The 25831-nt window shown below is 45.8% G+C and overlaps 1 protein-coding gene across 5 annotated transcripts in view; it reads left to right on the top strand.

Moving 5' to 3' along the window:
* Nucleotides 1–25831, top strand: part of TAF1 (TATA-box binding protein associated factor 1) — a 163856-nt gene that overhangs the window by 99083 nt on the left and 38942 nt on the right. For all 5 annotated transcript variants that reach the window (XM_075007599.1, XM_075007597.1, XM_075007602.1 and 2 more), the window contains exons 28-35: nucleotides 81–179; nucleotides 1533–1710; nucleotides 10625–10692; nucleotides 11106–11228; nucleotides 18755–18847; nucleotides 19222–19306; nucleotides 23900–23967; nucleotides 24051–24167. In XM_075007599.1, coding sequence (XP_074863700.1) covers nucleotides 81–179; nucleotides 1533–1710; nucleotides 10625–10692; nucleotides 11106–11228; nucleotides 18755–18847; nucleotides 19222–19306; nucleotides 23900–23967; nucleotides 24051–24167 — 831 coding nt within the window. The remainder of the gene's footprint in view (nucleotides 1–80; nucleotides 180–1532; nucleotides 1711–10624; nucleotides 10693–11105; nucleotides 11229–18754; nucleotides 18848–19221; nucleotides 19307–23899; nucleotides 23968–24050; nucleotides 24168–25831) is intronic.

Genomic DNA, 25831 nt, shown 5'->3' with positions numbered 1-25831 from the left:
ACCTGCAGAGAACTTACTTGGAATTATATTTTGAGTTTTGGAAATGCCTTAACCTTACCTCTTCTATCTGATTTCTTCAGCGACCTCACAAGTCCATCCATCGGCGTCGAACGGACCCTATGGTAACTCTATCGTCCATTCTCGAGGGCATTATCAATGATATGAGGGATCTTCCGAATGTAAGTTTAGGCCATGTGGTCAAAGTTCTGTGGCCTATGTAGGTTGATATACTGAGGTTATGTGGGTGAATCTGAGAGCCCCCCACCCGCATCCAAACTCTCTCCATGTCACTGTCTCTTTGTTTCAGCCCAATAAGACTAACATACCTTTACTATTGTGCTCTCATTTTCAGTTTTATTTTGCCTGCAGGTTGTCGTCAGTAAGAGTAACAGAATCCCATAGAGGTCTAGGTAGTATGGTAGTGGACTACTGTTATGCCTTTTTTACTTTGGGAGATGCTATGATTTCCCTCTTGTCATCTGAGCAGTAATGTGGGGAAGGACCAGTGTTGGGGAGAGAGACTCAAATTTTTCAATCTTTCCCCATTATCTGTTACAAATCCAATAATTAATAAGTAGCTTCATGTTTCTTTTTAAATGATCAGCATTGGAATAACTCACAAAGTTGATATGTCCTACTTAAGCTTCAGAGTTAACATCCAGCCGATGGGCCTCTTACACTCTGATCTATCTTTTCAAAGCTGTCACCAGATTTTAGACATGATTGTATTAGTTTACATTTATTTCACATTGAAGATTCTTTGGAACAGTGAGGATTAATGAATTTTTTAAAAATAAAAGCTTAGTATCTAGAGTGCTATTATAGAACAAATACAAAAAGGATATTTTTGCAGCATTTATACAGCTTTATAATTGTACTATATGTGGGACTTTGGATAGAGCTTTTTAATATTTACTTTTTTCTGGCTTTAGGTAGGGTTGCAGTTGAGTTTTAGAACGTTACCTAAGATTTAAAAATATTTGAGCTTAAAGCTAAATTTCTTATTTAGGTTCCTGCTAAGTAGTCCTACTTTCAAAAATGCTGAAACCCAGTAATTCCCACTGAAGAAATCCTCATGAGACACTTCTTCCTCATAGTGGTGGCAAAATCATAACAAAATAATAAATACTGTGGAGAGAAAAAAATATACCACAGTCACATAAAAGTGTTCCTCAGCATATATCTATACAACATTTTGAAGCTAGTCTCCTAGTCCAAGTTGATCAATTTAAAGTAGTGGGTATCATGCTAATGCTCTACAAATAGCTGTGAAGACAAGACTTTGAAGCCTGGTGGTTGTGGAGTGAACATCAGAGCCCAAGTTTCAGCCCAACCTGAGCTTCAAAATGCTATCCATGCAGCGGTTTTGAGAATAATAGTGTGTGCGCCAATACCCCAGATATTTGGACCATATTGGGAAGGTAACTCCCAAGAAGCCATGTTAGACATACCCTAACAGGCCTGGGATCTGTTGGCTAGTCTTTTGTGCAGGTTGATGGTAATGTATGTCCGTTTATTTTTGTATTCTTCAGACATACCCATTTCACACACCTGTTAATGCAAAAGTAGTGAAAGACTATTACAAAATCATTACACGGCCTATGGATCTACAGACCCTGCGCGAGAATGTCCGCAAACGCCTATATCCTTCTCGGGAAGAGTTCCGTGAACATGTGGAACTGATTGTGAAGAACAGTGCAACATACAATGGTAGGAGGCTCCCTAAAACACTTAGATTCATTTTGTCTTCTGGTGAGGTGTGTTGCACTGCAATGGGAACTGTGCATATGCCTTGTGTATGGTATATGGTGGCGTGAGATGGGGAAAACTCTCATCTCTTCAGGGAAAAGGTGAAAGCAGCAAAGTTAATGCTGTTGAAATGCCCAAGATGAATATAATGGCCTTCTGCAAAGAAACCAAAAGGACAATAAATTAGTCAACTTGTTGTTATTAGTTTGGAAGAGGTAAACTCTGAAATCTGTCTGTTCCAAACAAAAAAAGAGGTATGGACAATTAGGAAGTATTGAAGGCTTTATGACCAGTGAGTGAGATATTCAGGAAGAGAGTGAAGGTACCAATAACTCAAACTCTGTCTACAGGTGATGCCAAGGTTTGTCATGCATGTCAATTTCACTTTATGAAATGATCATCCTTCTGTTTTAATTCAAACGTTGTTCAGCAGTTGCAGTTACCAATGTTGGCGTTTATGGCCAGTCATATGCTTAAGAGTCTACGCATTTCTTGAAATGAATCGGGGCAATTCACAGCTCTCAAGGCTGTTACTCTATGTCCTGGAGACTGAGGACTAGCCTTTGCTATAAAGACTTTGTATGCTCTACCACTTTTGTTGTAAACCCTTTTGTCAGGGGTGAGGGAAAAACACCTCCCTGACTGATACTAAAATTCACCTGCAGAAGGCTGGTGTGGACAGTGCTAGGTCAGAAGGAGAGCTTCTCTTGCCAACATAGGTAATGCCATTTGTTGTGGGGGGATTTGATTATGCTGATGAAAGCACTCTTCCCCTGTGGCAGAGACCTTACAGTGGCCCAGCTGTAGCAGTGCAACTGTGCTCCTGTAAGGTCTGTAGTACCAAATGCTTGACCTATACAGCTGTGCTGTAAGAACTTCCCAGTGGAAATGCATCTTATACCAGCAAAAGGACTATTGCCAGGGTAACTGTGCTTGCATGGGGTTTTGTTGGCAGAGCTATGTTAGGTAAGGGTGTGGCTCTCTCACACCCCAGCCAATGTAGCTGTGCTGACAAAACTTTGTGGTGTTGGCTCCCTTCAGGTAGACATCATTAGAATGATTTACATTTGGTTGATGTTTTCAGGGTCGTTTTCCCACCCAGAAACTTATGTTTGAAAAATAAATTTCTAGAGTTTATAGAGCAGCTTACAGCTGTAGGGTGACTGTGCTGATTCACAGGAGCACTGAGGCAATCCGCTATTGTGACTTCTGTTAATGTAGCTTTTTTATCTGACAAGCATTCTTTAAAGTTATTAGACACTTCATAAGTGCTAAGCCTTACCATATTTCAGGGCCCATGTATTCAGCAACAAGCATTCTAGTTGGCTTTCCTGGATTCTACAGTAACAGAGAGGTAACCGTATTAGTCTGTGTTCTAACAAAACAAAACAGCAGAAATGTAGCACTTCTTCTGTGAGTGATTGTTGACGTGCATTCCAATTTAGGTGTGCGCTGGTGCATGCCCAGTTGCTGGAAGCTTTTTGCCCTAGCCAGTAGCCCTGTGGTCGGTGTGGCACCCGCATATCAGCCTATATATGCACCGCCTGACCTGACCTCCACTCAGTTCCTTCTCGCTGCACTGTCAGTTGCTGGAGCTTGCTCATCTTTGAGTGTTCGCTTTACTTTTAAATTAGTTGATAGTTAGTGAAAACAGTTGTAAATAGTTTAGATAGTTGTCATTCATTTGTAAATAGTCCCACTTACCGCTTCGTGAGCTGAGGCGGGACTTTAACCCCCGTTGGCGCTAGGGGATGCCTGGCTCCACGGGGTTTAAAACCTGCTCAAAATGTGGCAAACGAATGCCCAAAAGCAACCCGCATAGGGCTTGCCTGACCTGCCTCGGTGAGGCTTACCTCTCGGAACGTTGCTCTATATGAAAGACAGAGATCAATGGCTGAAGGTACTACGAATGGAAACAGGACATTGCGCCCAGATATATCCCCACCGGGAGCTCAGAGCGGTGCATTGTTGATGCAGAGCGCTCCGGCACCATCGGTGCTGTTGGAAAACTCCAGGCAATGAGAGCAGGACTGGGCGCCTAGCATCCCCTGGTGCCTCGCAAGAAGAGGAGGCGGGACTGGGGTCGATCCCAGGAGAGGAGGAGGCGATGGGAATCTTCAGGAGAGTCTGCCAGATCGCACCGTGACTGGGGTCATGAAGTGCGGGCGTCAGCTCCAGCGCAAGGCAGGAGCCTGCGCTCTCCCAGGCTGCCCTTGATGCCGGAGGCCTTTAGTGCTGCATAGGGCCTCCTGCAGGTAACAATGCCCTTGCAGACACCACACCGGGAGTCTTCATCACCCCAGATGCAGGCGCCGGAACAATCTATAGGGGCCCCGTCATGGTTCCTGACACTGGTGAGACCCGTGCAAACGGTCGCCTCCCTCGGTGCCTCGCATCAGGCGGTACAGGGCATGCAGCAGCTGATAGGTGTCATGGGACCCTCGGCACCGCCGTGGTTATCAGCATCAGAGTCGGACTCCTTTTACTCCAGCTCAGCTCAGAGTGGGAGTACAAGATCATCCCAGCGTAGTGGACATTGACACCAGTCCTAATGCCCTTCGGAGGGGGAGTGGTAAATGCACCCCACCCCAAGATGACCCGCATTGGCCTTTCTGGACCCCGTAGGCAATCCATGAAGCATAGGGGTGGGCTGTGGGACTCCCTGCCAGGGCGCCTGGCACTCCCCAGGTACTGAGGTCGGCACCGGCTGCTTTGTTGGGAGCGCCCCCAAGAGAGCAAGCAGAGTGGTCGGTGATGACACTGTCACTGGTGCAGTTGGCACCAGCCCAAACGTGGGCGCCGCCCCTGCAGGCACCGGGACTTGTGGTGTAGTGGGTATTCGCACTGACAGGACCGTCTCAGGTGCCAAGTGGTCCTGTTGTCACGGCACCGCAGCATATGGCTCTAGGGGGCGCTTCACCCCAGGCACCGAGCATGGCACCACAAACCATGGTGCTGGGGACTCAAATAGGAGTACCTGAAACCCCCACCCCCCTCCCCGCACCGATGGGCTCGGAGGGCACAATGCTCTCGTCCTTGTCCTCCTCAGATGAGGTATTGGCTGGATCCTCTGCATCCCCAGTAATAGAGGATGGAAGGAGTGTACCAGCAATTATTGAGAAGGGTGGCCCAGGGTCTGGGTGTACAGGCGGATGAAATAGACCCATTCACAAACATTCTTTCAGCATCTGGATCTACCACGGTGGCACTGCCTGCTATAAAGACAATTGCCAACACGGCAAAGACAGTGTGGCAGACCCTGGCCTCAGCCTTACCCATGGCTAGAAAGAACGAATGCCGGTATTTCGTCCCAGCCCGGGGCAATGAACATCTATTCACCCACCCTCCCCCTGACTCCCTGGTCGTAGACGCTGTGAACAACAGGGAGAGACGGGGTCCAAGGCCTCTCCCCTAAAAACAGAGAGGCCAAACACTTAAACCTGTATGGCAGAAAAGTTTATTCCACAGGTGGCCTCCAGTTGAGAATTGCTAACCAGCAAGCCATGGTTAGCAGATATGCCTATAATACGGCCAGCTCCATGGACCATTTCGCTGAACTACTCCTTCCAGAGACCAAGTTGGACTTTATGGCCCTGGTGGAGGAACAGAGACTCGTACCTAGGGCAGCACTGCAGGCAGTGCTAGATGCAGCAGATGCAGCCACCAGGGTCATGGCCTCAGGTATAGCCATGAGAAGGGGAGCATGGCTATAGGTCTCAGGACTCCCCTATGAGGTGCAACAGTCCATATAGGACCTTCTCTTTGAGGGGCCCTCCCTCTTTTCAGGAAAGACTGATAAGAGGCTTCATAGCATGAAGGACTCAAGGGCCACCCTACTCTCGCTGGGTCTACGTACATGGGGGACCCAGAGGAGACACTTTACCCTGAGACCCCAGTTCAGACAATTCCAACAGCAACACTGGGATGGTAACAGGAGAAGGGGCCACCATAATAGGAGACATCAGGGCCGTCAGACACAGGACTAGAGCCACCAAAAACCCCCACCGGGGTCTAAACATTAGTTTTGGTGGGGCAGTCGGGAGTGACACGCCGGCCACCCCCACAGTTCCAGCTCAGCACTTATTTTCATCCTGCCTATCCCCATTCTACCATGCATGGTACAGCATAATGTCAAACCAGTGGGTCCTCCGCATGGTAGAAAAGGAATACGCTATCCAATTTTCTTCTTATCCCACTTCCCACTCCCCCTCCCTGTCCCTTTTCAGGGACCCCCTCTCACGAGACGTTTCTCAGGCAGGAGGTAAAGGCCCTCCTATAAAAGGGGGCGATAGAGGAAGTTCCCCAAGAATTCTGGGGGCAGGGGTTTTGTTCCTATTATTTCCTAATTTCGAAAGCAAAAGCGTGATTTATGACCACTCTTGGACCTGTGAAACCTGAACAAATTTGTGAAAAAGATAAAGTGTCGTATGATATCGCTGGGCATAATTATCCCAATGCTGGAACGAGGGGACGGGTTTGCTGCTCTCGACTTAGAGGACACGTATTTTCACATGTCAATCTATCCACCTCACAGAAGGTTCCTCCAGTTTGTGCTAGGGAAGGACAATTACCAGTTCACAGTCCTTCCATTTGGCCTCTCCTTGTCCCCAAGAGTCTTTACCAAATATATGTCAGTAGTGACATACAGGGTGTGCACCTCTTCTTCTACCTGGACAACTGACTGATCTGAGGTCGGTCGCAGCAACAGGTGGTGCGACACGTGCAGCTGATACGACAGACATTCGACACACTAGGCCTCCTAATAAATGAGACAAAGTCCCTACTAGCCCCAACTTAAGTCATGAATTTCACGGGCGCCCGACTAGATGCAGGGCAAGCCAGGGACTTCCTGTCCCAGAGCAGGGTCCAAGCCATGGCGTCTTGCATTCACGAACTAGTCAGGTTCCCAACCACAACAGCCAGGGGATGCCTCAGACTGTTGGGCCACATGGCAGCATGCATGTTTGTAGTCCAGCATTCCAGGCTGCGAATGTGCCCCTTCCAGTTGTGGCTCGCCTCAGTATACAGACTTATCAGGGACAATATAGACAAGTTAGTGACAGTCCCTCCATGAGTATTAATGGCAGTACACTGATGGCTGGATGCCCGGTCGGTCTGCATGGGAGTGCCCTTCAGTCCCCCGCAACCCTCCCTCTCCCTAGTCTCAGATGCCTCAGACCTGGGCTGGTAGCACACTTGGGGGACTGCCAGAGCCAGGCCCTGTGGAGTGAGACCGCCGCTCAGCTCCACATAAACATGCAGGAGCTCAGAGCAGTTCGGCTGGCATGCGAAGTGTTTCAGAGCGACCTGAGGGGGCAGTGTATCAATATCAGCACAGACAATACTACAGCAACGTACTGTATAAACAAACAAGGGGGTGCACACTAGTCGCCCCTGTGTCTAGAGGCTCTTGTGCTCTGGGACTTCTGCATCCAGCACCAGATTCTCCTGAGGGTGTTCTACCTACCAGGGACTCACAACTCCCTAGTGGACCACCTCAGCAGATCCTTCAGGGACCATGAGTAGTCATTACACGTGGAAGTACTGAATTTAATTTTCCAGAAGTGGGGATGTCCCCAGGTAGATCTCTTTGCCACCCATCTCAGCGCAAAGTGCTGGCTGTTCTGCTCTTACCAGAACCAAAGCCCGGGCTCTTGGGCAGGTGCCTTTAGCATTCGTTGGTCGCCACCTCTGCTCTACACTTTCCCTCCGGTACCTCTCATCCACCGAACACTGTTAAAAATTCAGTCGGATGGAGCATCAGTTATCCTGGTGGCCCCAGCTTGGGCTTGATAACACTGGTACTCGACCATCCTGGAGAAGTCTGTCTGTGACACAGAGGTGCTTCCGTCATGCCCGAATCTGCCGACACAGGAGGAGGGGAGACTGCAACACCCCAGTCTCCAGGTGCTAAGTCTCACAGTGTGGAAGCTCCATGGCTGAGACCAATTGAGCTGGCCTGCTCCGAGCCTGTCAGAGAAGTATTGTTAAACAGCAGGAAGCCCTCCATGAGGGCAACATATGTAGCTAAATGGAAGAGGTTTACTGTATGGGCCACTCAAAGGGGACCATCCCCAGGGCAGGGCCCAGTACGACGTATCCTAGACTAGTTGCTGGCCTTGAGCCCGGCAGGGCTGTCACTATCCTCCCTGAAAGTGCACTTGGCAGGTATTTCAGCGTTTCACCCGGGGCCCGGGATGTCATCTGTCTTCTCAGACTCTGTGGTAAAAAGGTTCATGAAACGAATGGAAAGAGTCAAACCACTGGTTCTGGCCCCCCCTGCCAACATAGGACCTTAATGTGGTATTGTCTAAGTTTATGGCTCCCCCATTTGAACCCCTCGCCCCAGTTCCATGTTATTTCTTAGTTACAAGACAGCATTCCTGGTGGCCGTTACCTCCGCCAGGAGGGTGTCAGAGCTCAGGGCTCTGACAGTGGACGCGCTTTATATGGTGTTCCACAAGGATAAGGTCAGGCTGAGATCCCATCCAGCGTTTCTGCTGAAGGTGGTATCCCCCTTCCACATTAATCAAGACATCACCTTACTGGTGTTTTATCCAAAGCCCCATACCTCCCCTAGGGAGCAGAGCTTACACGCTTTGGATGTTTGGCGGTGCTGGCCTTCTAGATGGACAGGACTAAACCCTTCTGAATGTCACAGCAGTTGTTTGTTGCAGTGGCGAACAGGATGAAGGGGCTCCCAGTTTCCTCTCAGCGGATCTCCTCCTGGATAGTGGCCTGTATCAGAGAGTGCTACAAACCGGCAAGGGTTCCCCCCTCCCGCGATCAGGGCTCGCTCCACCAGGGCACAGGCATCCTCTGTGGCATGTTTGGCCAGGGTCCCTATCCAGGACATCTGCAGGGCGGCCACTTGTTCCTCCATTCACACGTTCTTAGTGCATTATGCATTAATGCAGCATGCATGAGAAGATGCTGCGGTGGATAGGGCTCTCCTGGAGTCCTTTCAGGGCTCCGCCTGTGCCTCCTAGCCATTGGCTTGCATTCACCCAAATTGGAACACACATGAGCAATCACTTGAAGAAGAAAATGCAGTTACCTGTTCTGTAACTGGTGTTCTTCGAGATGTGTTGCTCACGTCCCTTCCAAAACCCTCCTGCCTTCTCCTCTGTCGGAGTAGCCGGCAAGAAGGAACTGCGGGGGGTGTGGGTCGGGTGGTGCGTATATGGGGTGCTATACGGGAGCCACTGCAGAGGGTGCCGCAACAACCCTATGGCTACTGGCTAGGGCAAAAAGCTTCTGGCCACTGGGAATGCGCCAGTGCGCACCCAAATTGGAATGGACATGAGCAACACATCTTGAAGAACACCAGTTATCGAACAAATATCAGAGAGGTAGCCGTGTTAGTCTGTAGCTTTGAGAACAGCAAGAAGTCTTGTGGCACCTTATAGACTAACAGATATTTTGGAGCATAAGCTTTCCTGGGCAAAGACCTGCTTCATCAGATGCATGAGTGGGGGGTGATGGTTTCAGAGGGGTATTTAAAGAATGGGGTCCCAGAAAAAGGGAGGGCCAGAGCTGACAAGGTCTATTCAGCAAGGTGGAAATGGCCCATTTTCAATACTAGGTATCTAAAGAGGGAAAAACAAGTCAGATCAGACGAGATATGAGCCATTAAGAATAAATGGACATAAATCAGACATCACAAAAGGTAATGTACAGAAGCCTGTGGGGGAACACTTCAATCTCCGTGGACACTCAGTGGCAGATTTAAGGGTGGCAGTCCTGAAACAAAGAAATTTCAAAAATCAAATGGAGAGAGAGATCTCTGAGCTGCAATTTATTTGCAATTTTGACTCCATTAACCAAGGATTAAACAGAGACCGTGAGTGGCTCGCAGCTTACAAAGGCAGCTTCTCTGCCCTGGGTGTTAATATCTCCCCATTAGACTCTCATAATGGCTCATATCCCCTTGTCTGATCACCACCCCCTACTCGTGCATCTGATGAAGCGGGTCTTTGCCCACAAAAGCTTTTGCTGCAAAATATCTGTTAGTCTGTAAGGAGCCACAGGACTTCTTGTTTTTTTTGCAGTTGCAGAACAGGTAACTGTCTTTTTAGTTCTTTAAAGTGCTACATTTCTGCTGTTGTGGATTCTACAGTAGTTTGGAAAATCTGTAGCAGCTTCATGCACAAAGTTAGCACTGTTTTGGTATTTTTATTCATTTGCCTTTCCATGTTTTCTTTGCAAACATGAGGGCTACAATAAAGGGTTTTCTTTGTGCATTTGAAACTGAAATTTTGGGATGGAATTCTGTGGCAAGTTGTGTTTTGGGGAAAGGGGGTACAAATCTCACACTTGTGGAATCATGACATACATAGGGCTCAGCTTTTCAGTCACTGGTTCTTGGAGAGTGTTGCTTTTGCATATACCCTGCTCTTGCCCACCTTCCTTTCCTCAGAGTTCTGCTCTCATGGCTGGGTTTTACAAGAAAGAAATGTGGACTTCCATGGCTTCTGCTTCAAAGGTTTGGTGCATTCAAGAGGGTGCTTACGGGCTCCCAAGAACTGCTTTTCAAGGAGGTTGCCAAGTTCAGTGGTACTACAGGGTGTATCCACAAGTGTGAATATGTTCACACAGCATTTAGAATACTAAGTAAATCTCTTCATTGTCATATCCATAATAACCTCTATTAACTATGTGTGTCATAGGACTGGAACATGTTTCACATCGTAATAGAAATATAATCAATGGTGCAGGTAATAGGAGTCCTAGATTGTACTCATAATGGTGACAGATATTTTGTTATCAGAGTTTTCCTTTGTGTGCCACTGGGATGGTGATCAACATCTTCCTCCCAGTTTGAAAGCAATCAGAGATGCCAAAGTCCATCACTGTACTTGATGTGTATTTGCAGGGCCAAAACACTCGCTGACCCAGATATCTCAGTCCATGCTGGAACTCTGTGATGAAAAACTGAAAGAGGCAAGTATTGTGATCAGCTCTCTTAAAAAGGGAGAGGGACGTAGCATGCAGGTTCAGGGATCTTAAGGGCAGAGATGTTTTGGGAGTATGGTCAGAAGGATGAGAGGGGCAGAAAGGTTTTGGGAGTTCAGACAGAAGAACGAGAGAGGTCAGGTGGATTTTCTTGGGTATTTTATATGTATTTTTGTCATTGGATCAGTCAACAATTTTAAACTGGGTTCTATTCTTTTAGAAATATGGGAGAGCGGAGAAGTGTGTATTGTAAGCCGTCAGGGTGGGTTACCAGATAATTTTTGGGGAGTATCTTTATAAACTGCTGGATATGTGCCTGCCTCTTGAAAGTAGATGCTGGTTAGATGATGTGTAGGTATGGATGGGGAATTAGCTATTAACGTCCATTAACTCTATTGCAGAAGGAAGATAAACTGGCTCGTTTAGAGAAAGCAATTAATCCTCTCCTGGATGACGACGACCAAGTGGCTTTTTCCTTTATATTGGATAACATCGTCACTCAGAAAATGATGGTGGTACCAGATGTATGTTGTTTGAAATGCAGTGTGTCTGTGAGTTAGGAGGCATATAGCAGTGGTATTCAGTGGAGGGTGTTCTCTGTTTACTGGAGAAGAGCAGATGTGCACAAATACTTGTTCTGTGGCTTGCTGCTGTATGCAAATGTTTGCATTTTTGTGGGTGTTACAATACACTGACCCACTATTGCAACATAAATAAGAAATGCTTTGTGTAGATGTCCTGCTTTAGCTTTCTGACTGAGGTCAGGTCAACACAAAAAGAATAAAGTTGACCCAGGTATTTTACTCCTGGTGTTGATGCCTACTGGGGAGGTCGATTTCCTACTACAATGGGAGAGCCACTGACCCTCACTGTAGCGAGTATCTATGCTGAAGTGCTACATTAACAGATCTTCAGTGGTGCTACTGCAGTGTTTCTAGTGAAGGCATATTTTGACTCAGGAACTCTTGTCATCACCCCTTTTTTTAATTGCTTAGCGTAGGAGTCAGGGTGTACATTCTGATTTGTCTCTGCTCTGTGATAGAACAGGTGAAACTCAGAATCTTTGTCATACAGGAAGTTTTGACCTTTTGAAATGTGGGTTTCTTCAAGTTGTTGCTCATATCTATTGAGGTTAAATGTGTGTGCGCTGTGTGCTTGAGTGCTACTCATCGGGTTGTCTGTGTAGCTCCCTGGAGTGTTGCTAGCAGCGTGGAGCCTTATATATGACCTTTCCAATCTGACCACCTCTCAGTTCCTTCTTATTGCTTGTGCAGGCTGTTGGAACTCTTACTGAGTAATTTGTTGCAGCGCCTGCTTGAAGTAGATGCTGACAAGCAACACCCATGACTCCTGCCTTTGTTGTTTGGGGGAAGCTCATCAGGCTGATAAGTGCCAAATCTTCAGGGGTTTTAAGTCCTGGACTCATAAGTTGTGTGACTTTCATCTCTGTCAGCTCCTCATGGAGTCAGCACTTCAACCTCTGTGCAGGGCTCCACACCTGGCTCCCCAGAGTGCAGTGTGCTGCCTTCAACTATGGGCTCAGTGCCAAAGGGGGACTTGTCCTGCTACTGACATTCCCAAAGCTTCCAGCATGGCACTGTTTCCACTCTCCGATGTGTGCCTCTAAGACACCCAAGTTGTTGGCTTTGTCAACCTCGATGTTTAGTGTCTGGGCCCGTGACACTGATGCCTGCCATCGCATACACTGAGCCCTATCCTCCTGGATTCATTTAGAGGAGAACTGGTGAGGGTTGACCTTGGTTGATGCCTGACATGTACCAGGTGGTGCAGGGATTTATCGAAATGACGCAGTCTCCAGTGCAGACGGAGGCCTCTACTCCTCCAGAGACAAGCCTGCCCACCCTTGACACTGCTTCGTGTCCTGGCACGGATCCCATTCTTTATGCTGGTCTTGCTCTCTTCACTGGTCTCACTGACTGTGTTGATCCTATTGGCATTCTTGGTCCTGGCTCAGTGTGGCTCACAGCTCCCTACCTAAGGCTCTGGGTTAGGTCGGTGCCATCATGACCCTCCTGCTTGACTTCATCCATCTCTCTTCTAGGGGGATTTGGTCCTATCTGACCACTTGGTCCCAGTGGAACATCACCTGCATACGGACATGGGAGCTGTACAGTGGCCTCCCTCCTCGTGGCAGTTCTGGATACCTTAGGTGCATTATCAGGTGCAGAACATGGCCTTCACCATTTCTTCATCGCAGTCTCAGCCTTCAGTCAGCCCTCTGGCTCCTGAGGCTCTGGACCTTCAATCTTTTACTCCTCCGGAGGAGCTACTTATGCCCCACTGCCTGAACAGGTTGGGCTTCAGCACAGACAGTGCCCTTGTTGGCCTCCTGCAGCTTCTTTCTATACATGGCAGTGGTGGGTACCTCTATTTCAGGTCTTCCACTCATGGACTTCCGGGCACTTCAGGATCTCCTTCAAAGTGTGGCGATCAGTCTCCTCTTTTCCGTAGAGGAGGTCACAGGAGCCTGGATCTACTTGTGAGAAAGCTTTACTCCATGGGGGATCTGGTGCTCAGGGTGGCTCCTGGGCCTTTCTTCTCAACTTTAAGGACTTTGCTGTCCAAAGACTTGCAGGAGTTGTATGCCATCTTGCAAGATGGTAAAAATGTCCCATACTTGTCTTCAGGCTTCCCTAGAATCAGATGCTATGGCTTGGGCTATTGCTTCAGGCATTACCATGTGTTGAATGGCCTGGTTGCAGCATCGGGTCTGCCTCCAGAGATCCAACAGACTATACAGGACCTTCTTTTTGGTGGAGTGGGGCTGTTTGTGGAACAGACTAACTCCCGCCTGCCTAACCTCAAGGACTCCAGGAATACTATGAAGTCCCTGGGCATGCACACACCTGCTATGCAGCGAAAGCTGTTGAAGCTGCAACCCCAACCCAGGTCTTTCCAACCTTGTGGGCGCTTGGACTTCTACCACAGCAAGCCCTGTCGTCTGCAGTGCGGGGCCAGTCAGATCTAGTCCCAGCCCTCCTCTGGAGCTAAGCACTCATTTTGATGGTGTGCTCAAGAGCAGAATACAAGTCCCTCCAGATTCTTCCCTCCCATTACTCAACAGGCTGTGCGCATTCCTCCCACCTGGTCGACTGTTATGTTGGACCAATGGGTCCTCAGGGCAGTCACTTTGAGCTACACCATTCCTTTTCATTCTCCTTTGCCTTCCTGCCTGCCTTTGCCCCTGTCTGTTCCTTTTTAGGGACCCTTCTCACAAGCCGCTCCTCCTCCAGGACGTGTATTCACTCCTGGCCCTGGGAGCAGTGGAAAAGTTTCCTCCTCAGTACGGGGACCAAGGGTTCTATTCCCATTATTTCCCAGATCCAAAGGCAAAAGGGGGCCTGCAGCCTATCGTGGAGCTCAAGGAACTCAGCAAATTTTTGTTTCCCGCAAGTTCTATAGAGTTTCCCTAGGCACCATTATTCCCTCCCTATGTCCAGGGGACTAGTATGCTGCTCTCGACTTAAAGGATGCATATAGCAATCCAGCCATATTATTGGTGCTAGGAAGCCAGGGGCTGTACAAACTGCTATAGTGTAGCTTTGGGTAACCACAACAGGGCTGAGGATCTGGTGGTTTGTTAGAAGAATAATAAGTCGAAGTGCAGCGAATACAAGTTGTTATGGTGGAGTCTTTTTTGTTATGACAGATTTACCAAGGGTTGACCATATGACATAAAGGGAAGTATTGATATGTATGCTTTAATTTGTTAGATGTTTTTAATATATTTTGCCTTTTCATTCTTAAATTATTTTAATCTTTTGAAGATGCAGTATTCTCATTAAATCAGTGTTTTCAGAATTCAACTCCCTTCAACTCCTCTAATTTTTATTTTTATAAGCTATGATTAACATGCTATGTGAGGAATTTGTGGCTTAATATTATGCATGTGATTTTAAATATTAGCTGGGAAAAGAGGTGAAAGGGAATGTGGGAGCTACCAGGCTAGATTAGACCTTAAAATAGACTAGTATTGTTACTTTGTCTGTGATCATTTACTACTTGGGAAGAAGGTACATGAATCCCACAATGTGTAGTTATGGGGTGGCTTAGAGCAGTGATGCTCAAGCTTTGAATGTTGGCAAATCTAGCTTCTGAGTGTGTCCCACCTTATAAAGAAAAATAAGGAAGGAGTTAATTTAATTTAAATTTAACAGGGGCTCAGGCTGTCAGCCCTATTTCTGGCAGACCTGGGGCTGTTAGCTACCACCAGGTGTGGGGCTTTCAGATTGTGATTCCCAGAAAGTACTTTTATGATTGGTTCAAGCCCTGAAGGTGTGGGGGATTATAACACTTCTACAACTCTTAGAATGTTTGTTGTTAGAATTACCTGAAATGGATTTGAACTGTTTTTAAATGTTCTTGAAAGACCCCAGTTGGTAAACTATAGAAGAAGTTTCCATACCTCCATGTAAAATTTAAAGTTGCCTAAATGAACACTTAGCATATGGCAAAATGCAGTGCCAATCACAGACATTATTTCAGAAAAATTCAGGGAGGGGAGAAAGTTGTGTTCACATATAGAACATCGTATGTGACTTTATTAAATCCTGCACAGTCTTGGGTGGGGGAGAAAATGAAGGACCTGACGGAACTTATGTACTTGAAGTAGAATCACCTGTGTATTCCAGGGAGGTGTGTGCACGCCCCAAGCTAGAGCATTTTCCTAACAGTACCCTGGGGGGACTTGAAGGGGGGCAGTTTGCACCTCCTATGAGTTGCCAGTGTGCTGTCTCCCACAGTTCCTTCTCACTGCCTGTTGGCTAGAGTTGGAACTCTGTGTCCGTTATCTCACAACCTTGCAATTTGTACTTTTGGTAGTACTCCCGAGTAATGCCATGACCAGGTTTCAAACATTGCCCTTCATGTAGAATAGCAGTTGCCAAGAGTGACCCCCTATACAAGGTGCTATTTCAAACTTGGTGCAGGCCTACTTAATGAGTAATGTTCAATATGAGATTGTTCAGAGAAGGGTCTCAAGTGGCTCAGTACTTTTTTCATCCAGCATCAGTTTGAGTAGGCCATGAGGTTTGACCTAGCATCAAGGCCTTCCTCAGGCCACAGACTGGCATCCAGAATCATGTGATAGATCATCTTACCAAGTTTTTCACTTGAGCCTTCAGGGACCATTTGTGACAGAGGTCTTTGGAGTGGTTTTCACAACAGAGTGCATCGCCGTGATTGACCTCTTTGGGGTGAGGAAAATCAAGAAAAGTTCCCTGTTCTACTTTCAGGAGAGGCTGATCTCAGGTTCCTCTCTGGTGTTGCCACTGCAGCTGCCACTTGTCTCTGCTGTATGTATGCCCTCCTATCCTGGTCATGCCCCAGTCATTGTCAAGTTCGAGGCAGATCAAACAGTCTCATCCTGATCATGTCCCCAACGTGGCTGAGATAGTACTGCTGGTTGGTTCTTGGACTGCCTTACTTTGTCAGTTCATTTCCTCCCCTGCCCCTCTCCATGCCATTTTCACATCTTACCAGCTTCCTCCCACAGGACTGCAGCCATACCTTGCATCTGGGAATTAGCTCCCTGCACCTTATGGTATTGCTGCTGCATGGGTGAAGGAGGAGGCAGAGCGTTGCTCAGAGGCAGTCCAGTAGGTCCTACTTAACAGAAAAAATTTCCATTAAAATGGTCCACTTTGGCCAGTGGGATCCCAGTTTTCAGGGGGGTCCTTGGCTTATGGGACTCATCTGGTAGAGACTTCCATCCAGGACACCTTAGTGCAATGTTTTTCAACTCCTGGTGCATGTACCCTTATGAGTATTCACCTCTTGAGCTGCACATGGCTCTTTGAGCAATGAAATGCAGTTCCTGCTTGGAGTCGTATGCCTGAAGTGCTTACCGTCAGACTGTGCTTGGAGGGAAAAACCTGTGGAGGTGGTGGCGGCTTCAGTGAGTCTCAGGCATTGGGTTAGAGTGCGGGGTAGAGCTGGGGGTGCCTGACTCTGGAGGAGGAGTGGGGGTTGTGTTAGAGTAGGGAGCTGGAGATGCACTTCTCTCTATATAGATTATATAGATATATAAAAATAAATTATATATCAACTTATTTTATGTTCATCTAATTGTTTGTATTTATCTACTTTGTACAGTCATAAGTATGATTGCAAGCTTATTGCCTACAGGCAATTTCTTCCAACCAACCAGTTACAATTAGGTTGTTTAAACAAATGTGTTGCAATGGGAGAAACAAAATTTGTATGCCTGAAAATTGTGTGCTGGGGGTTCTTAGTTTTTTTTAAAGGGGTACTTTAAAAAAAAAAAAGTTGAGAAACACTGCCTTAGAGCACCTGCTACACTTTCAGGAACTGGGCTTAACAGACATTATCTGAAAGTACACTTAGAAGTAATATCAATGTTTGATCCACATATCCAAGGGAAGTCAGGTTTTCCTGATCACATCAAGAAGAAAATTCTGAAAGGACTTTTCTTCCTGCATTCTCTGGTCCAAGACCTGGTAGTTTTAGCAGCACTTAATGGGACTTCCAGTTGAGCCCCCTTTTTAAACTCTGTTGCCTGTCTTGTTTTAGAAAACTGCATTCACAACAGCCATTACTTCCACTAGGAGGATGTGAGACTTGAGGGTCCTGATGCTCTGGCCTCCTTACACACAGTTCTCTGGGATCTAGGTTATCCTGCAGCCACACCTGAAGATTATATGTGGTCTCGATGTTTATAATTGAACCGGGTATTTTGCTTGTATTTTTTCCCTAAGATGCATTACTCTCTGAAATAATAATTATCTGTGTATGTTGGATGTTACAGTGCAGTAGTGTCTCTCTTGCTGTCTGCGTTTACTCTAGTGCCATGGACTAAAAGTTCTTTACTCCACTAAAATCAACTACCATTGATAGCAGGGTACATTGAACCTCACTAATGAACTTCTAGTATATGGCAGTACTTATTGTTTGGCAGGGTATTGTGGGTTAGGTTTATACTTCTGCTAGCTGCAAATTATATTCATTTAGACAAGCCCATTTGATCAAATGTGTAAATCAGTAAGTAATGTTTCTAATGGTGCTCTCTGGAAAGTTTTAAATTTTTTAAAATTAAATCAGTATTATCCGCATTTACAGAGGGCAAATCCAGTTTAGCTGGTTGTCAATACGATGCACAGCAAATGGCATCACAGTAGCTCTCTGGCATTTTTCTCAGCTGTGTACTTGCAGCAGTAAGCTTAACTAGGCAGAGCAAGAAAATTCCCTGCCAAGACCCTAGACTCCACAAATGCTTCATGCAAGATGCTGATGAGGGCATGGCTGGATGCAAATGTTGCACTTGTTACCTAAATTAATTTAATTTTTATGGGCTCTCTTATATCCTAAAGCTGTCTTATACTGGTTTATCTTGCATTGTTAAATTTACAGGTGCAAGTTAAACAGATATGTGCTAATTTTAAAGCAATGCAAGTTTGCACAGAGTTGCACCAGTTGAACAAAATCAGTATAAAATCATTCCTTCTGTTACATTGATACAATTGTTTATAGACCAGGCCACAGTTATCTGTAGTGTGGCGTGTTGGAATAGGTTAGTGTCTTGTGTACCTCTGATTTTCTATGTGTATATGAATAAATTGTCCTGGTGTCTGTCCCTCTAAAATTTTGACAGGCCTTGCCTAGTTGGTGCTTTTTAGTAGGTTTCGCAAAGGAAAAGTGACTTGTGTCAGGGTTCTGAATTTTCCTTTTCCTTCACAGAAATCTCAGGGTTTATGTTTGGCTCCTGCTGATAGTTTCCTGTGGGTTTGGAATTCAGGTGTTTCTCCTTCATTGACTCTTCTAGGAACTAATTTGCTTGATATTGTTCAAAGTGCTACTTTGAAAGTAACAGTCCTAAATAGTGAAGTGCACTTGGTAAAATTTGCATTGTGTAGTACAGGTTGTGGATGTTAGCTGATGAAGCATATAAAACTTTGATTTGTTTGTAGCGCTTTTAGTTCTGTGCTTTTCTCTGAGGTTACACAAGATCCAGTCATCATTTTTACAAGGAATTGTTGCCAGTTATCTCTGTCTGTGTTTTTATTTTCTGCAGTCTTGGCCATTTCATCATCCGGTTAATAAAAAGTTTGTTCCAGATTATTACAAAGTGATCATTAATCCAATGGATCTTGAGACCATCCGCAAGGTATGTAAATTGAATCAAGCAGCTATTTTAGAAAGTGCTTAACTCTGTTTCCGTGGAACTTGTTGTTAGAGGATTTTGTGAAGACCAAAACAATAACAGGGTTTGAAGAAGAACTAGATAAGTTCATGGAGAACAGGTTCATCAGTGGCTGTTAGCCAGGATTGGGGGGGGATACCAAACCATGCTCCAGAGTGTTCCTTGCTTCTGCCCAAGCTGGGAATGGGAGATGGGATGGATCACTTGATGGTTACCTGTTGTGTTCATTCCCTCTGCGGTGCCTGGCATTGGTCACTGTGAGAAAAGAGGACACTGGGCTAGATAGATCTTAAGTTTGACCTGTGTGGCCATTCTTATCACTGATTGATCTCTTCCAGAATATCTCCAAACACAAATATCAGAACAGGGAAACTTTCCTGGATGATGTTAAACTGATCCTTGCCAACAGCATTAAGTACAATGGTAGGTAATTCAAATATCGGCCCTGGATACTGCTGTCCTGAAACCATATCTGACCACTCGAAATACTTGCACTAGTTTAAAACTGTGTTCCCCAAAGCCAGTTCTGTTGAACAGCAGCTAAACTTTCTGTATGCTGTAGGAGTCTAGTTAAATTGCAGATGTTTGATTTTTTGTTTGTTTGTTTATATTTAAAATAATTCAGTTTTGTAGTTCTGTGAACCTAATGATCATTTCAGGTTAAATTGCATTCCTTATAACACTCAGAGATTTCTCTTTCAGAGGTAAGAATGTTCTTGACAGAGCACGGACAATGCCCTCTGCTAAGGATGGTTGCAGAAAGAATTAAACTTACAAAATTCCGCAGTAAATCCTCACCCTGTACTCTTCTTCCTTACACAATGATGAGTACCTCTGTCTTGGACCCTCTCAGTGATCAGAACACAGTCTCCCTCACTGACAAGCATCTTGACTCCTTTCCTCCATATACTTCCTCTCCTTCTTTTAACATTCCATTTACCAATGCTGTCCACATCAAGCCCCTTTACAGCAGTTGTGCTCTTGGGTGCACAGATAAATTAGCTCATAAACTTGTTCAGGACTGATATCTAAGTCCCATTGCTGGCCTTATAACAGGAACTTTTCATGCAGAGTAAAATCTTCTGGTGGGGAGATTGACTGCTGGTCTAACCATGCACAGTCAGACCACACAAGCTGCTGAAACTCTGTTTTGACCTTAGACTGTTTCCCCTGTTTAAGAGTTAGAACTGGGTCAAAGCCCTAGTTTGCTGTTTCATCACATGTAACAAGCACTACTCTTGGGCAATATTGTTAGGCCAGGAACCTTTGGATACTAGAAGTATTTCTTCCTCTGCTCCTCTCTCTTTCCCTTCTCCCCTCCAATATGTTGGACCTGAATTGTGACTGTGGTCATCTCCTGATCCCTAGGGCTGGATGGGTTGCACTTTATCTGGTAGGGGTTGTCCATGCCTTAGCACTGGTCTTTGTTTATCTTGCCTGTAGGGGGTGGCTGAAGATTACTCACTTATGTGCTGCTGGCTCCATTGTGGTAGAATCATTTGGATCTCATGAGGGTGTGGGGCAGAGTTAAGTGATTCTTGTAGTGCACTAGCTATGGCTTGAACAGCAGACGGCAGTGTTTTCATGTGGAACACGTGAATGTGTTATGGCTGACAGGCCATCAGATCCCCCATCCCATACTCTGTTGCTGTCAGCTTGATTCCAGCCCTATAGTACCTAACCCTGGTGACCACTGACTGCTGCATCAGGTTCCCACTCAAGGGATTAGTCCAGGCAGAGACCTTCTTATTTCTGAATGAGAAGCTGCTTGCACAATTGCATTACAGCTTTTGGCCTTCTCATGGCAGCTATGGTAACTCCTCACTTAACACTGTCTTGGTGAACATTAGTTCAGTGTTACGTTTCTTATCTATTGGAACACAGTTATATGTATGTTGCTCCCTTACAGTGTTGGTTGGACTCCTGTTTTGTCTGCTGCTTGTAGGATTTTCTGGAAAAGCAGCCTGTCCTCATGGGGCTTGTAACCAGGGTGGGCCATCAGGTCCCCTAAATTACTTATGAAGTAGTGAATGTAGCCAGCCAGCTACCAGCAGCAGTTCAGGGGCCCCTTCTCCCACTGCCATCTGCTCTCGGTCTTTGTCTGGGAGCTGCTTCCAGGAGCCCCCTGCTTGCTGTGTGGGGAGGATGAGTACGGTGTAAAGAGGTGAGGGCTGCTGATGTCAGGGTCACACTCTGTGCTCATGTCTGCACAGTAGGTTACAAACAGCTCCGTATTCCTCAAAACAAAAAAGCAGTCAAGTAGCACTTTAAAGACAAACAAAATAATTTATTAGATGAGCTTTCGTGGGACAGACCCACTTCTTCAGACCATAGCCATACCAGAACAGACTCAATATTTAAGGTACAGAGAACCAAAAATAGTAATCAAAGTGGAGAAATCAGAACAAAAAAAATCAAGGTGAGCAAATCAGAGTAGAGGGGCAGAAGTGGGTGGGTGGAGGGGAGTCAAGAATTAGATTAAACCAGGTATGCAAACGAGCCCCTGTAATGACCCAGAAAATTCCCATCCCAGTTTAAACCGCATGTTAATGTGTCAAATTTCAATATAAAAGAGAGTTCAGCAGCCTCTCTTTCAAGAGTGTTGTGAAAATTCCGCTTCAGTAAGATGCAAACTTTTCCTCTCTTAAAATGCTGGCTGACAGGTTTGTGGATCAGGAGTGTTTTTATGTCTGTTTTGTGCCCATTAACTCTTTGTCTAAGAGAGTTTGAAGTCTGTCCAATATACAAAGCATCTGGGCATTGTTGGCACATGATGGCGTATATGTTGTTAGTTGAGGAACATGAGAATGTGCCTGTGATTCTGTGAATAACCTGGTTAGGTCCAGTGATGGTATTTCCAGAAAAGATACGTGGACAAAGCTGGCAGCGGGCTTTGTTGCAAAGAAAAGCTCCAGGACTGGTGTTCCTGCGGTATAGACTGTGATTGTGGGTGAGAATCCTCATAAGGTTGAGAGATTGTCTGTAGGAAAGAAGAGGCCTGTCACCTAGGGCATTCTGGAGTGTGACATCCTGAGTAAGGATAGGTTGTAGGTCTTTAGTAATGCGTTGCAGTGGTTTGAGTTGGGGGCTGTAGGTAATGACCAGTGGTCTTCTATTCTTGGCAATTTTGGACCTATCTTGGAGTAGCTGGTCTCTGGGTATTTGTCTGGCCCTGTCAATTTGTTTTTTTTATTTCTCCTGGTGGATAATTCAGGTTTATGAATATTTGGTAAAGATCTTGTAGTGTTTGTTCTCTGTCAGTAAGATCAGAACAAATGCAATCGTAAGTAAGGGCTTGACTGTAAACATTGGATCTAGTTATGTGTGCAGGATGGAAGTTAGAAGCGTGTAGGTAAGTATAGCGATCAGTGGGTTTCTGGTAGAGTGTGGTACCGATCAGGCCATCCTTGATTTCTATTGTAGTGTCCAGGAAATGTATGTCTTGTGTGGAGTAATTGAGGCATAAGCTGATGGTGGGGTGCAGATTGTTAAAGTCTCTGTGGAATTCTTCTAGAATCTCTATACCATGGGTCCAAATCGTAAAGATGTCATCAGTGTATCTTAAGTAGAGGAGGGGTAATAGGTCACGAGAGCTGAGGAATCATTGTTCCATCCAGGTCCGCCATAAATATATTAGCATATTGAGGAGCCATGCGGGTGCCCATAGCAGTTCCACTAATCTGGCGGTATAAATTGTCCCCAAATTGGAAATAATTGTGGGTGAGAACAAAGTTACAGAGGTCAGACACCAGATTGGCTGTGGTGACATCAGGAATGGTATTCCTGATCATTTGTAATCCGTTTTAGTGTGGAATATTAGTGTACAGAGCCTCTACATCCATTGTGGCAAGGATGGCGTTGTCAGGAACTTTTCCAAAGTTCTGTAATTTCCCCAGGAAGTCAGTGGTATCTCGGAGATAGCTGGGAGTGTTGGTGGCATAGGGTTTGAGGAAGGAGTCCATATAACGGGATAGTCGGGTGATAAAGGTGCCAATACCCAAAATGATAGGTCATCCAGGGTTCCTAGGTTTGTGGATTTTGGGAAGTAAATAGGATAATCTAGGATGGGGCTTAGATGGTGTGTCTGAGTTAATAAGGTCCTGAGTAGCAGCAGGGAGTTCCTTAAGTAGTTGTGTTAATTTATTTTGGAATTCCAAAGTGGGATCAGAGGAGAGAGGTTTGATATTGTAAACTTGGATTGGACAGAGCACTTGAGGTGATATTGCAATGGTAGACTGTGACCTCGGCAGTCTTTCCCACTTGCTTTTCTTGCCTTTGTATGAAAAGAGTAAAATTGTGGTGCAGTAGTAATGGCACTCATTCAAATTCTACCCACAAAATACACTGTGCTGTAGAGCAGCTCACTGAAGATTTAGGTCAAATTATGAAAGTGTCCTTTTTCAGCCCTATTGTACCTCTGGATCTTGGTTTACCCTCAGTGGAGCTTGAATAGGAGGTTTACCCTCAGTGGAGCTTGAATAGTCCCTTTTGAATAGGAATCCTCCTTGAGTGAAGAGGTGAGAAAGATGTTGTATCTTGTGGCACCAAAATAAGACTTACTGCTTTCCTTTCTTACACAAGAAATAAAATTAGTCAACTATTGATTTTTAAATTATAATTATTGAGCCTCTGAATTAACCTCACTGAGATTAATGGGATGTCTTATATTTCTCAGAGCTTTTGTTACAGACTCTCCACAGATTCACGTAGCCATCTCTGCATCAGTTATTTGGCTCACGTTTTGAGGGTTTCTTTGCAACCATAACAGCTAGAATTTTTTTAACGTTGTCTAATATCTCAATTTTCAGGGTAGCACCTGGAAGGAGGAATGGGTATGTCATATCTCTGCATGAATCCCAGCCATGTTTTGTAGTTTTCCTTGTCACAGAGAAATCAGAAGACAGGTTATGGGGTCTGGTTTGTTTCATGGGCTGCGTTAAGAACCCATAAGCTGTGTGTTCAAGGTGACAGCATTAAGGAGCACTCGGATAACATGAGGTGTAATTCTTGTTTCAGGGCCTGATAGTCTGTACACAAAAACTGCTCAGGAAATTGTGAACATCTGTTGCCAGACACTGGCTGAGGTATGTGGACTAGTCTATTGCAATCTCTTTGTATAATCAACTTCTGTTTCAGTGCAACCTTGACAAACTTCCTTTTTTTTTAGTATGATGAGCATCTGACTCAGCTTGAGAGAGATATCTCTACTGCTAAAGAAGCAGCACTAGAGGAGGCAGATTTGGAGAGTCTTGACCCTATGACCCCTGGACCCTACACACCTCAGGTGAGTCTGATGAAGTGAGGTTTTGTGCTTCTTTTCAGTCATATCTGTTACTAGTCCAGAATGCCTCCTGTTCTCTTTTCCTGTCTGCTAGAACATTGTGATTTTTAGTAAGAATGACTTCCATATTGACTCAGAGAAGATGGACTGAAAGATTGAATAGTTAATAAATCATATATACCTAATAGGGATTAAATTATCCTATGTTGCCCAGCACAAGTGAAAGATTTTTCTTTATGGTGCATGTGTTCTAGTGCTTGTTCAGACTAGATGTAAAAGTTCTCTGTGTTAGTTGCCCCTTACATACATTGAGGAGGCTGGTCCACAAAAAAGTACATTGTCAGCAAGGTTCCCTCATAGCTGAAATTTCACTAATGATATTGCTCTTAGTTATAATCCCATGCACATCACTGATGTCTTCCCTCCAAATATCTCTTCTTTTGCATTCCCATATTTAGTTGTTCTTCACTGAGTGCTTCCTCATATCTATTTGAGTTAGGTGTGACATGGCTGTTGGCAAGTTTTCCCTCCAACTAGCTAGCCCCGTTGGTTTGGGAGCCCCCCGGGAGTGGTGCTTGTGTGAAGCTTATCTATGACTCAGCCAACCTGGCACCCTTCAGTTCTCCTCCTCTTACCACCTGTGGTGGCTGTTTAATTTTCTAGTTGAGTACCTGTTGCTACTACCCAGATCCCTATTTTTTTCTGTGTAAATAGTTGTAATAGCTGTGTTTAGCATAACCATTGGTTTAGTTAGCCTTCACTGTTCCTGTGGTAAGGAAGGTCTTCCTCCTTCTCCTATCATTTCCCCTTCGGAAACTTAGGAATGAAAATATCCCAGGACTCTAACTGCTTAAAGTCTGTGTCAGTGAGAGACCTCCACAACTCCTGCCTTTGTTGTTGGGTGAGGCTCATCAAGCAGATAAATTCTGTATCTGCAGGGGTTTCAAGCCATGGACCTGTAACAAGCATGACTTTTGGCTCCGGCAAGTCCTTGTGCAGTTGTCACTTCAACTGATGTGGCAAGGTTCTGCACCTCCATCCTCTGTGCACGGCACACTGTCTTCAGCTCTGACTTGGCGCCCAGCCAGGGCTCAACTTGCCCAAAACTGCTGGTGTGGCAACATTCTCACTCTCTCTGGTGTGCACCTCCAGTATACCCAAGTCCTTGGCACCAACTCTGTTGACAGGAGCATCCTCATTTGCAGGCAGTACTGGATGCTCCTGGGCCCTGTGATTCTGATGCCCGTGCGTCCTGTGCACTGAGCCTTATCCTCTTGGACTTGCCCACAGCTGGTCCCTTGTTGACTCTTGATACATACCAGGCAGCCTGGGAACTCATAGAAATGATGAACTCCCCAGCACACATGGAGGTCTCTGCCCCTTGAAAGTTGTCCGGGGTAAGCCTGCACCTGTCCAGGTGCCATTGCCCAATCATTCGACTCCTTGGCCCTGCTCTAAGTCCTAGCATGGCCATATGAGGTGTCCTCGTTCTAACTTGCAGTGCTGGATGCCTTTGCAGCCTCCTCCTCCATTCTGCTTGACACTGGACTGTTCTGCGGCCAGGGCCTCCAGTGCAAACTTCTCCAATTCCAGCTCTTTGGCACACTCTGCCTCTTCCATTGCTCAGCACCATGCCTTGCCAGTCCCGATGCCATCTCCTTGATGCT

Source organism: Carettochelys insculpta, chromosome 13, assembly GCF_033958435.1.
Source record: "Carettochelys insculpta isolate YL-2023 chromosome 13, ASM3395843v1, whole genome shotgun sequence".
Taxonomy (NCBI): Eukaryota; Metazoa; Chordata; order Testudines; family Carettochelyidae; genus Carettochelys; species Carettochelys insculpta.
The sequence above is the reverse complement of the archived record's forward strand: the minus strand, read 5'-3'. Positions and strand labels throughout refer to the sequence as shown.